General features: G+C 38.4%; 2 protein-coding genes across 5 annotated transcripts in view; both read right to left on the bottom strand.

Moving 5' to 3' along the window:
* secisbp2l (SECIS binding protein 2-like) overlaps positions 1-4,300 on the bottom strand; it is a 31,406-nt gene extending 27,106 nt beyond the window's left edge. For all 4 annotated transcript variants that reach the window (XR_004569457.1, XR_004569456.1, XM_034220964.1 and 1 more), the window contains exons 1-2: positions 4,061-4,300; positions 100-308 (exon numbers count right to left, since the gene is read on the bottom strand). Coding sequence is in view for 2 of the 4 variants with exons in the window: in XM_034220964.1 (XP_034076855.1) it covers positions 100-308; positions 4,061-4,081 (230 nt within the window). In the remaining 2 variants the exon portion in view is untranslated. The remainder of the gene's footprint in view (positions 1-99; positions 309-4,060) is intronic.
* Positions 4,301-4,439: 139 nt separating this feature from the next.
* cops2 (COP9 signalosome subunit 2) lies at positions 4,440-10,292 on the bottom strand. The gene is given in 16 exon segments (XM_034220969.1): positions 4,440-5,034; positions 5,658-5,716; positions 6,386-6,468; positions 6,562-6,659; positions 7,718-7,770; positions 8,026-8,204; positions 8,298-8,472; positions 8,723-8,800; positions 8,899-8,988; positions 9,109-9,129; positions 9,131-9,163; positions 9,165-9,236; positions 9,331-9,408; positions 9,506-9,577; positions 9,579-9,620; positions 10,134-10,292. Coding segments are annotated over 16 exon segments (1,332 nt in total). The 5' UTR covers positions 10,188-10,292; the 3' UTR covers positions 4,440-4,889.
* Between the last annotated feature and the right edge of the window lie 2,969 nt (positions 10,293-13,261).

The raw sequence follows: 13,261 nt of genomic DNA, 5'->3' as shown, positions 1-13,261 counted from the left end.
AGAACCACTGGTGCCATTTAATCAGAGTTTAATGGGTTCAAATGAATGCTTCAAAATATCTCCCATTACTAAAACCCCCTTATGAAAGTGAGACAGTACCTGTTGGGTTGATTTTCCTGGACGAAAGGGTAGCAGGTGATGAGGTAGCTGGGTATGGGAGTGGTTTCCACGCCTCCTCCATTTCCTCCTAAACCTCCGCCCCCTCCTCCTCCTCCTGCCTCTCCAGAAAGACTCATTCTGGCAAGGGATCCTTCAAGATCTTTCTTCTGTGGGATGAACGGTTCCACTTCGGCTGAAAGCTTCACATCCTGCACCCATGACAAAAAAAACCAGTTGTTACTCATTAATGACTACATGGTTCATTGACTGAGAAGTTAGGTCTACTCCAAAAAGCAGAGATATCTGTCAAACAAGGTTGCCCAAGTCAGTCAGCAGCACATTCTCTGTATTGACACGGTACTGGGGATCCTTTTAATTCATTATTTGTAATTCCATTGGATGGAAAGTGTTCGTTTTAGAGTGGAATCAACATAGTAATGGAAATTCACCAACATTTATCCAACGATTGGCTTTATTGTAAGGGTAGGTTTGTGTAGTTTGTGAAGTCATCTTGCTAAGACATTACATTTACAAGAATATGACCAATCCTGCAAACAAAAAGAGAAAGATCTATGCCGAGGCATTTAAAGGTTATTAACTTGAGAAAGTTTGACAGAGAGGGCTGTAGATGGTTTACTAAACAATCTTTCATTTGGTTAGTGTTCCTCCCAGCTAAGCACCGACTCCTTATACGGTTCCAGTTGGTTTACAGTCTTAAGTGTGTACCATCATCAATAAAAACGTATCAGAGATAAAAACCTTTAAAAGGTTAAAGACGTCACGTGATACAACTGCAATGTACACAACATGTCAAAAAAGGGCTCCAGCTATTTTTGACAGTCAATTTCTCAAGTGACTAAGACATCTGCAGCTAGATAAACAGTGGTGAAGGATATAAACAATGAGCAGCTTCTTGTTAATATGGTCAAATTAGGTAAGTCTCTTTAGCTCAAAGCCAAAAATAACTCTTTTTTTTTTTTAAAGGCTGCCATGTATGGCTAAATATATTTAAAACACACCCAAGTTAATAGTATGGATTGAGACGTCCCAGGGACAGCTGCCAGATTATGAGCAACATACAAATAACTAAACAGTTCTAAACGTATGAGAACAATTTAAAAAAAAAAAAAAACATCCAAGTTCTGGAAACTAAAAGCTTTAGGAATAAATCAATAAGGCACATTTGTTTTAAAAGTGGGACATTTATGACAGGCAAAGCCACAAGAATGTCCTCTCCAAGTCACTTCTTCTGGATTGATGGCCCAACAGCAGCTGTGCAGTAGAAGTGGTACAGCGGGCTCCAGAAAGGCTGAAGATTAGAGGGCCGGGCACTCCAAGGCAGGCTTGGGTCGGAAACACTAAAGTACTTCAAATCTTAATTAGCCACTAAAGACATTTTTTCAAAAAAGAGAGAAACACAGCTGCGAAAAATAATGCTTAGTCATAAATAAATAATCTATCCGAAAGCATGCCATTGTTTTCATGTATAAAACTGAATATTACATGTACAATTCAACAGAGTATCCTAGATTTTATTACACACCTTTAAACAGATCCTTATTTTAAAGTCATAGTGTTAATTATTGTGAATTTTAAAATGATTTTGATATATTGAATGTTCCTCTTTATGACAAATAAATAACTTTTAACTTATAAATATAATATTGTGTTTTTTAATGTCAGAATAAATGTAATAGCTTCCATTTCCTTTGACGCTTGTCAAACCAAGTAACTTATCAAGGAGTCCTCCTTAAAAACACAAACACTGTGAACGGTAAAAGGGGACTGAGCATGTGCCTGAGGAACTCCATTTTGCTTCTTTTAAATCACTTTGAAGATGCATCTATATCAAATGCCTTCGTTCCATTTTGAAGTCAATGTTTATTCGTAATAATGGATTTACACTGCGATTTGTTCTTGACATATAGAATAAAGAAAAGTGTCATCATTAAATGTTTTATGTTTATTTATCTAATGCTTTTGCTTTCCTGGTAAGGCAAATACTTTAGTGTATTGATTAAAGTGTTTGTGGTGAAGCACTTTTTACCGTTGCTTTTGATAAGCTACATGAATAAACTGGATTATTATGTTATTTAATTATTGTTCAAATTGCCAACTAAAAACAACATTTTCCCACTTATTTAAGTACAGGAAGGGCAGCTGTGTTATTTAGTCACTGCTGTCTGGGAGCATCTTTCACACCTCGGACTGCTCCTAACTTAACATCATGGAGGCATCGGCCTGACCCGAGGTGGCAGCTCGGCCGAAGAGGTCTCGTTAAAATAATCTGCTATTTTTTGCAAAGGATGAGGAGAGGTGACAGGGTTCCGAGGACAAAGACGTCCACACTTCTCTGAAACAGTGGTCAGGATGCATGAATAGTCATCAGTGTAGCCAGTGGATGTCACACAGACAGCTATTGTCTCCCATGCTACTGTCCGTGGGTGGTGTCCTCACTTGACTTAAATAATCTATAGATCACATCCGAACTAAATAAAATCATTGTAAATGGTGCGTGGTGAAGAAAATCAACCTACAGTCTTGAGGAAAGATATTTACAAACCTCCAGGTAGTTACAGCTTCCATGCCCAGACAAATATATCTGGAAGGGTTTAGTACTGCAGTAGTTTGTCTGAACTTGTGCGATGGTACAGTATAGCTGATAGGCTGTTATTATAGGATTAAGTTTGAGAGGATAAGGTAGGATAAGATAATTATACAGAAAGAATCTGTGTACTTTTTGAGGTAAAACAGAGCTGGCCAGCAGATCCATCTCTTGAGACCCAAGTGTGTCTTTGTAGTATCTCTGTGTTAGTGAGAATAGCTGTGATTGTGGAACAGGCTATGAGGTCAGACCCAGATGTGCATTCATTGGGGATGAGAGATTTCAGAGTGATTAGAGTGGGAGCTTCTAATCTCACAAGCCTCTGTTTGTGTAAGCACGTATTCTCACACCAGTTGCTTTCAAACACCAACAGACCGTTTCTGTACTGAGAGCCGGATGGTTTTGTTTAGAAACTAAAGCATAAAGCTTTTAAGGGGGTTTCACTTAATGAAACCAGAACTGATGATTAGCACACAACTTGAATACACATTTTCAGATGCATTCAATCTCACATAAATATAGGAGCCCCTATAGTGTCAGGAAACTGCATCATGAGATGTACCAGCTAAAGGAGTGTAATCTCAGGTATTGTCAATACTCGTTGGGACAACAACCAAACAGCGACAAAACCGAACTCTCTGCATTGCAAACATCGTCAGAAGAATGCTATGCATGCAGCAGAACCAGATATTCCTCTACTCACGATGCACGAAACCTCTCCGCCTCTTCTGACAATAACAAAGCTCTCATCGTGCACACATTCCTGACAGTCACTCAGGTGAAACCTTTTGGTCACCTCTCCAAATTCGGACCAAACCACACATTTGACAAAAAACACTGCTAGCTGTATGTGTCAATTAACATGACTAGCTCCGTCAAATGACAGCTGATATGTTTAGCTTTAAGACTAGCTAGCTCTCCAGGCTAAATGTTAACACAAACTGTCTTTCGGGTTTTATCATACGGGATTATTGTCATGCAAATCGATAGTCATTTTGTAAAATGGCCAAAAATACATGAACTGTGACAAAAGACAGGAATGCTTTATCCGCGTTGTAATAAGCTGCGGTCACCGTTAGCTGCCTTAGCTTGCTAGCCAAACTGGATAACTGTTGCTGCCTCGTGAAAAGCACCGAAACATAGTGCGCCGTTTGTATGGTTACAGACACAAATATCAGATTTAAACCTCTCAACTGGTAATAATTACAATAAGGTAATAGTGGCTTATGTTTTTAATGATGACGTTTTAACAGTACGATGCTGGGCCTCGACAGCGTAAACTAGCGTTATGCCCCTTCTTCTTCCACAGGCTACAGCTCCATACAAAAACACTGATCATTTCAGAATAAACTGTACCTTGTTGTCACTAGCGTCCATGTCAGTCAACGACACCGCGACATACGGTCATTGGCCAAAATGTAGACGTCAGGATGTGGGCTCTTTTAATTTCTTCATTGTGAATAATAAGTATCACTGAAGACTCACACCCAGTTCCTAAGAACCGCTAGCTGCTGCTGCGTCAGCTGGCTGTCTCTCCACCGACTAGCTGCTAGCTCTGGTGCGAGCGAGCTAACGGCTGGTGTCACTGTGGAAATGGGAGTCATCTGGAGCGGAAGCCGTCGAGGCTCAAAAAGCTTTTACTGGCAGATCAACATGTCAAGAGCATGAATAGAAAAATACTGTCGAAGAGTGATTCAAAATGTGTGAAAAAAAACATTCTTTTATGTCTCATTAGTGACAGTTAAAAACATTTTATTTGACTCCAACTCGCCGGTCACAGAGTTAAAACGTTTGCTAGTCAAAGGCAGCTGAATCCTTTTAGTGCTGAGAGAAATCTGTTTATTACCAACAGGCAACAGTATACATTAAAATACTGTGTACACGTTTTCATACACATTTGGACTTTTTTTAAACAACTGAAGCATTCGTGTGTTGCACATGGAAGAATCTGCCAATCAGGAACATGAAAAACACAAATAAGTGTTGGTGATTTTGGCGCATCGCCACAAAACAACACACTTTGAACACGTTCTTGTGGTTCCTGGAGTCTCCTTGAAATTGGTGGCATTCTCAAAACCTGTGCTGTGTATCTCGTCTCAGAGGATTTACTTGAAGAAGCACAGTAGCATACTTTATGGATGTATTCAAACATGCCATTTTTCTTGTCTCTTAATTTTACATGCCATCATGTGAGCTTGCTGACAATGGCTTGGTTGAGAGAGTTCAGCTGATTTGTCCATTTATCTAAAGCTGTGTAGCGAGCCCCTCCTCTCTTCTGGTAGTCCAGTTCTAGTAGCTGGTTGACTTGGTCAATTCGGCCGTGGATTGTGCTGTGAAAAAGAAAAAGGGAAAAAAACAAAAGTAAGCAGAAGAACTACACATGTTGCAATATCTCTAGAACTAATTTCCCACACATTTTAGTTGAGTTCTGATAATTGAGTCTTGAAATACTAAGCCAGTTTTTAGCCGACTCGTATTTACAATTGTATATCAGTTCTGGCTGTTCATTTTCAGATAAAGGCAGCAAATAAAAACAATACCAGGCATTTTGCATGATTTATTGAGAACGCATGGTACCGTGTAACACTGTATTTAAGGAAAATACTTGTTTTCTTTTTTTTTCGCGACTTATTTATTGTTTTAACATGAGTGCCATTAATTAAATGCCATTCATTTAACATTCAAGATGATGATGGCAACAATGAAAAAATACTCAACAGTGTGGAGTTTATCAGATCAATCTGTTTTTTTGATTTACGTCAGAGAACCAGTTCAGCGGGGATGTGAGGCTGTAAATAGCAGATCACTATAACAATACGATGTAACCGAATCTGTCAATTCCTACCTCCTGACACTCTTAAGGGCCAAAGGAGGCAAACTATGAGGAACTATTTACAGGAAGAGAGCTATTTTCTATTCAACTTCTCAGCAGCCACGTGATGCAGAAACGTACTTATCCAAGATGCACTGCACCAGCAAACTCTCCACATCGCACACATCAATGTTCAGCTCCTGGAAACCAAGAGAAGAGGACAAGACTTATCAGCACAAACGTAAAACAAGTCACCATTTCACAATAGAGGATTAAACACACAGCTGTTGTAAATATTGTTTCAGATGTGTTTCAAAGGTATATGTAAGTATGTGAACTAATTTGTAAAAAAAAAGGGTTTGACATATGGTGTAATCTTCTTACAAGGATGAATGAACACCCTGAACTATAAAAGTTATTCAACAATAACTTTAGAAGAAAACTAAAGTCACAAAACAAGAAGCCATTTAAATGACAAAATACAGACTTGTATAATGTAGGTATATTTATTTTAAGTATACAAGTGTTGCTTTTTCATGTGTGGATTTCATTATGTATTTTTTATGATAATTTCGGAAACCAATTTATTACATTTTCTGCCATTTCAGGAATGTGAATAGCTCTGCCGCAACTAAAAGGTTGCTAGCTGCCAAGCCACAGCAAATTATGCGACATTAGCTTCTGCTTTAAAACGTGTGCTTTCTCCAAGTAAACCTTTCTCTTCAATCATATGACTGATTGGCTTAAATACATGCTAAACATATCAAGACAAAGTCACATGGCAATCAGTGCAAATTATTTTCTAATAATATTCTAAATATATCAGATACATTCACTGTACAGGACATGTTTTAAACACATGGACTTACCTTAGAAATGAAAGGGATGTGTATTCTCGTGTACGGTTTGATGAGTTTGATAAGTACTTGAGTTCTAATGTTCCTCAGGAGCTCTGCAACACAACATGAGCGATTAGCTACACTTGAAAACAAAATATTCAACAGATTTATCCCGCATGTGGACTGAAGTCACGTTCACCACTCACCCTCTATGTGCTCTCTAATGAAGGGGTCGTCCATTATGTTACTGTGATTTGTTTTCAAGATTTTCTCAAATTCAGTGATGTCATTGTTCTGGTAGGAGCTGGAATGAAAAATCAGTGAGTGTTGTTAAACTATGTACATTGTGTCTCTGTGACCCACGCAAAAACTCTCATCCTGATAGCTGTCAAAACATTTCGAAATATTATAATTTTTGTAAACACTATTCTTACAACAGTTTTGGGTGTGCTTTATTGGTTTCTTGTTTATGTATTCAAAATCATAGATATATACTTGGAAAGTGAGCAATCTCAGACCAGTTAGTTATAATAACAGCCAGTTATGTATGCAACATGAGAACAAAAGAGAGCAAACAAGGAAGCAGAAGACAACCAAGGGCTTGGAAAGACAATAGCAATGTTCATTTCTTTATACAAACACTGTGAAATGCACACCATTGTTAGCACCGACTAAGCACTGTTTGGCAAGTTATAAACTATATTAGTACCATTAATGCTGTCAATTTGATATTCGTGACTAAGAGTAAATGAAACAAGTGATCCATTGAAACATGTTTACAAACGGCATCTGCACCAAACTGTAACAGCTAGTATGAAACTGGGCCATAAGGAATGACAAACTGAAATATGACCAAAGGTCAAACAGTAAAAACTTCTGCCTCCAGTAGATAAGAATACATTCACAACAATGTGGAAAACTTTTCATTACTGGCATTTTGGGTCTATTTTCATAGTTTTGGCCACCAACAGTAACATTTCCAACAAGTATGTTGTATGAAGAGGCAGTCAAACAGGAACATGCATCATTTACAACTGAATGCGAACAAAGTGGTTCGCACATAATTATTACTTAAGTCTTTATCGAGAAGATCTGTTAATAACATGTTTAGATGCATTCACTTTCATTCTCGCTTACACATAGATAAGACTGTCAGGTTAAACAAACGTCAATTCCAACAGTGTCACTATTCATATTTTGCAGCTTAGTGAAGCTGTAGCCGTACCAAACAGATTTCAAAATAAAATTGGTGACTATAATGTTACAACTGGTAGAAATAAAAGCCTATAATATAATTGCAAGGCTTTTATTGTAAATAACGGGACGAAGAGCTGATCCATGAATGCATTAATGTATGCTTACCTTACTAAGTTTGTCATTGCTAGGATCTCCGGGTCATTTTTGTATGGTTTGGCCTTTGGACAAAAATACAAAAAGTTAGGTATGGCAATTTCACTTGAGAGATAACTAATTAGGCAGAAAACACCAAAAATAATTTCAGCATTTCTTCTGATTCGATGCTTTTTAGATGTGCTGTTTTTCTTTTACTTCAACTGCAAACTAAAAAACGTATGTGGCACAGAGTAGTCTGTCTAGAGTAGTTTGTCTCTTATATTTCATAATTTTACAGTATATGCATAGTTGTTGATCAGTAAGAAATAATTGTATACCTCTTGTGAGTCAAAAGGGTTTATTCCTGATTTCATCAGCATGTTGGCTAGGACCAGGTACTTCAGGCATGTCGTCCTTCTTGGGCTGCCGGACTCATCGTAGTTTTTAAAGGCCTCAAAGAAGTCTGTGTGAGCTTTCTCAAACTCACCCTCTCTCAAATGCATCTTCCCACCACATTCTGGTCAGGAGCAAACAAGGACAAGTCAATCAGCAGACAGTAAAGATAGCACTGAACAAAGTTAAACAACTGTACTATGAATAAGGAAGATACCTCTGATGACTCCCATTATGAGCGGGTGAGGAATGGCAGATTTAATGTGAAGTGACTGCTCATACAGGGCTTTCAATTTCTTGTTGTTTTTTTGTGCTGTGTACATCTGGATCTCCAGTGCATAAATCTCCAACAGCTGTGTGCCTTTCTTCAGGTCATCCTCCCCATCATCGGTCTGTAGAAGACAAACATATGAAATAATCTCTTATAAAGATCATAATCCGAGTCAAATCTCCACATGCTTTACACTTGCCTGGGAAATATATATTATTTACTGATAATACAGGAATAAATAAGCAAGCAATTAAAACAGTAGCCACAACATATTTTATGACATCTGCCAGGTTTAACCTAATTTGATTTGAACCTAGGGAAAGTATTATTGCATTATACTGACAAACTAGGATACAAAATGCATCTTATACCTGACATGACTGGTGCAGTTGCCTTAGGATCTTTTGCAGTTTTCCATACTCTTCTCTCTCCAAGTACAGTTTCCCCAACTGCAGGGGAGGGACAGAAAAAGAGCATTTATTTGCACCGGTTTTACTAGGAAATAATGGTTGGACATCAGAAAAATCAGTGGAGAAACTGTGTATACCTTTGTGTTAGTTTTAAACCACAGTCTGTCATTTTTTGCATCTTTCAAAGCATCCAAAGTGGTTTCGTAGAACTCCTGTAGTAAGTCCATCTAGCAATAAATAAAACACTTTTAGGAGGACAGATTTAAAACATCCAAAATGGCAAGGTTCAATGACAAAACATGTAAAGGCCCAGCTGGATAGTTCTGTCTCACTTTGTCTATCCCTACCTGTTTGGAGGTAGAGATATAGGTCCAGGATGGAGTTGATGGACTTCTCGGAGTAAGTTCCTGGTGACAGCACTTCTGATGTATGTGAGGAGCTGTTTGTACCTGTTCATCATCTCTGGAAAGTTTGTCTACATGGATGAGACACAAATTAAACATCTACTTAATAATTTATGTCTGGTTGGGTAGGTTTAAACAACTCATGACATGTTTTGCTGAGCCTACCAACTTGAAGTTGATTTTGATCATCTGTTTCAGTGCTTTGAATCCCCATTCTCCTTTCTCTCCTTCAAGTTCCAATACCTGAACACAATTAAACCAAGAGGTGTGTGTAAATGGTGTGCTTTTAAAAAACTGAGATAAGAACAGGTTGTTTTTTTTCACAGAGAAACCACTCCACCTTCTGGAAACTGCTGAGTGCTGCTTTGGGATCATCCTCCTTCAAGGCTTTGGAGTTGTAGTACTGGTTCTCACAGGTCCACATTTGGCTCTGAGTTACTGTCCTCTGAGTATTCCTAAATGTAAGCACATTATCATGTCAAAGTTCAAATCAGAATATCCAGGGTAAACATTTAAGTTGCACGGTTGCTAACATTACACACCATAAACTCGTAGCTAGCTAACACGAAGCTAGGGATAGAAAATTGTCCCTAAATACAATGCTGCAAGTATGAGCCTTGAGCTAACGTAAAGTTAGCCAACGCCACGGCTTGCTAACTAGGCGGTTGGTTTGCCTTTCCTGTCTGCAATTTAAATTAACTAACATCTTCAACGCATGTACGCTAAATTGGGTAATCTAGCATGGTAATATTATTAAGACACGTGAATATAAACTTAGCCCAACTGCAAGCCAGGACGCTAACATTAGTCATCCGCTGTCAGCTTGGTATTAGCCAACAAGCTAACTAAACAGCTAACTAAACAGCTAACACGTAGCTAGCACACAACTACCGGCCCTGCACTCTTAGCGCTCAACGGACAAACAGTTTAAATTAAAGCGCAAAGTCAATAATTTCAGTTACAGATACCAGGTCGTAATCTTCTTCATCGTCGCACATGAAATCGTCTTCCATGTCAGACATCTTGATGGTCTTCCTCGCTCTTATTCAGGGGACAGAGAGTGGCCCGGCCTGTGCTGTGTTTTGCAGCGATGGTGATGTGATGTGTTTCGGGGTGGCAGGGAGCAGCAGGCCCGGGCTCCGTCCATAGATGGTGCTGCTGGATCGCCTCAGAAACAACGACACTGGGATTATGTTTCACCAGCTGCAGCTCAGCATGTTGTAGCATGACATGGCTGTAGTAACATATTGACATTTAAACATTACTGCAATATTATTGTTACTCTTATCATGTATTTTATTACACTGTAGGCCTACCATGTTTTATTATATTGTACTTCACTATGGGCCTATTCTAGTCTAATTTACAATGCACAACATAACATTTTATATTTAGTTATACTGCTGCATGCCTACCTACTTTATATCTTTATTATTGTTAAATGTATGTACTATTACTTTAAATGCATTGCACCGTATACTATACTGTATAAGGCCTAGATATTCCTGGAATATATCTAGTGGCAACTGGTCATTAGGGGCAGGTGGGGCACAGCCCCACCCAGTGTCAGCAGAAAGTAATTCAAATAAGAATTCCAAAAAAATGCAAAAAAAATACATGTTAAATATATTTTAAGACCATGTTTAATCATCTGATTCGTCTATACATTGCTGTTTTAGTCTGTGTTCTTCTAATTAGTGTCTACAGTGTGCCTATTGAGCCGTGTTGAGCAACGTGGGTCAAGCCCCGATCTAGCCCCTCTCTCACTGTCTAAGTGAATGGGTGCTGTAAAAACTACACTGCGCAAACTCAGAGTTTTTTTCTATTCAATGTGTGCGGCAAAAACATAATCACCTAGGGGCACTGTGCTGGCATACCCACCAAACGTCATCTCATAATTCAGAGCTGATTGGCTGTAAGTACGTGTGACGCGAAAAGTGTAGTTTTCACCCTGTGGTGAAGAGGAGACGAGAGAGAGCAGCGTATAGCGATTAAAATCAGTAAAACGGAAAGACAATGAATGAAGTTGACCAACTACTTCAACTTTGGCAAGTTCATTTGATGTCATATCTTTTGTTGATCTTCTGTGTTTTGCCTATAGGCTATTGCTCTGCTGGATCGATTGATATTGTGACCTCGGTGATGAGTGTCTGTGTTTTCCTTATCCCCCCCCGCTCAATCGGAACCATGGATAGCTACAGCTATTTGTTTATGTGTTTAAGTTTAGTGGAGCTTATTTTAATTACATCAGATACTGTAGCCTTCTGTAGGGCATTTTAATACCAAGCATACCATAATATTAAATGTTTTGCATGAGAAACCTTTTATCAGAAAAGTACTTGCTAAACATGTTAAATATACTGAAAATTCAATTTTTAGTAGCATAAATTGTACTTAGTATTCAATACTTGAGTAAATGTATTTTGCACATTTCCATCATCCATTTTCCATGAACGTTGTGCGTGTCAGGGTTTTCGGTTAGATCCATGAATCAGGTTCACGGCAAGAGGATTTTGTGACTGTTCTTTCAACATAGTTGGCTGCCATATTGGCACATTGCACATTGGCATCATCAAATCCCTCTTTTCTGCCTCACTCAAGAAGTCATCCACATTGAACCCTGTAAAATATTTTTTAGAACTGAGCTGACGTTCCTCTTCCGAAAATTCACGCAATCAGCTTGTGTGTCATCAACTTATGTGTCATACGTTTATTTAAAAAAATGAATTGATGAGTGTGGTTGGAAAGCTCAAGTCCAACATTCTGAGCAGTCAATTTGGCCATAATATTGAGAAAATCCAGTCATGAATCACTAACAATAATACAAGATGGAAAATGTATTCACATCCTGGGTTATAACATTAAAAGCATTATGAATTTCCAGTGTAATATTACTTGTGCAAGTATTTATATTTATCAGTGAATGTTCCTAAGCCATGTTATCTATCATCTGCCAGAGTTTCCATATATCTTAACTAAATTGGTTTTATAACAAAACAAAAGAGAACCAATATAGTTTAGAGCATTTTTAGCTTACAAAAAACAATTTATATTATTTTTTGTTATTTTTCCTGTTGCCGGAATAACTTGTTGGCCAAGTCAATCCTCATTGCAGACCAACTTTGGGCAGCCCTGATTTACTGACATGATGGAATTTGTTGCTTGCATGAGATGCAGCAATATTGCGTGTGTAGTGTCTGCCAGCATTTCATTAATTGCTCTGGGGTTGCCTCGATACAAAGACGAACAAATCAGCAGTCCTTCTCTGCTGGAATCAACATTTGAGAAAAAAAGCTGTGGGTCTGACAACATAGACAAGTGGGTGTTGATTAAACCTGATTTGTCATGACATCACCGACACAACGTTCTGAAATGATATGGCATGAGGCTTCTTCATATACCTGAAATACACCGTTATCACCACAGACTGACTGATCAATCACCATGTTTACAATCTCTAAAAAGGCATTCCCCCGCAGTGTTTGGAAAATACTACAGTATAGAGAACCCTCCCTGCCCAAGCTTAATCTTAGGCACCAATTTAGCACCAAATACTTTTTTTATCTGACTGAGTCAGAGGGATGGTGTGATAAACACAAGTTCATCATGTTTAACCTCACCATGTAAACCTTATTTAGAGATTCAAAGTTTGGCATGAAGCCTTATAAACACTTCTGAGCAGCCCTTTTCTTTTCAGACTATCTTTGATGATTCACTTGATCAAATTAGTACGCTGATATTAGCTGATATTTATGTGTAGACTGGGTTTTATAAGCCGTTTAATTTGTGCTTGCCAAAAACTGTTTTATGCCGAACCTAATACCCTTAATACAGTTTATATAATCTCATTCTTGACAGTGCCTTAAACACAAGACAAGTCTTTAATATATCTCCAGCATGGCATCTGGCAGCAAAGTCCAGAGTACCTCTCTCAGCAGGCTGCCTGCTTGTATACTCTACTACACACAGGCTCTCACCACAAAGTGTTAACACAAGGGTACTTACTCTTGTTGTAGTGCTGCCAACTCCCTTGTAGATCATTACTCATATTTGCACGCATAGGCACACACATAGTGTATATATATGTGGTCTAATA

Source organism: Gymnodraco acuticeps, unplaced genomic scaffold, assembly GCF_902827175.1.
Source record: "Gymnodraco acuticeps unplaced genomic scaffold, fGymAcu1.1, whole genome shotgun sequence".
Lineage (NCBI taxonomy): Eukaryota > Metazoa > Chordata > Actinopteri > Perciformes > Bathydraconidae > Gymnodraco > Gymnodraco acuticeps.
This window is presented reverse-complemented; position numbering and strand designations above follow the sequence as displayed.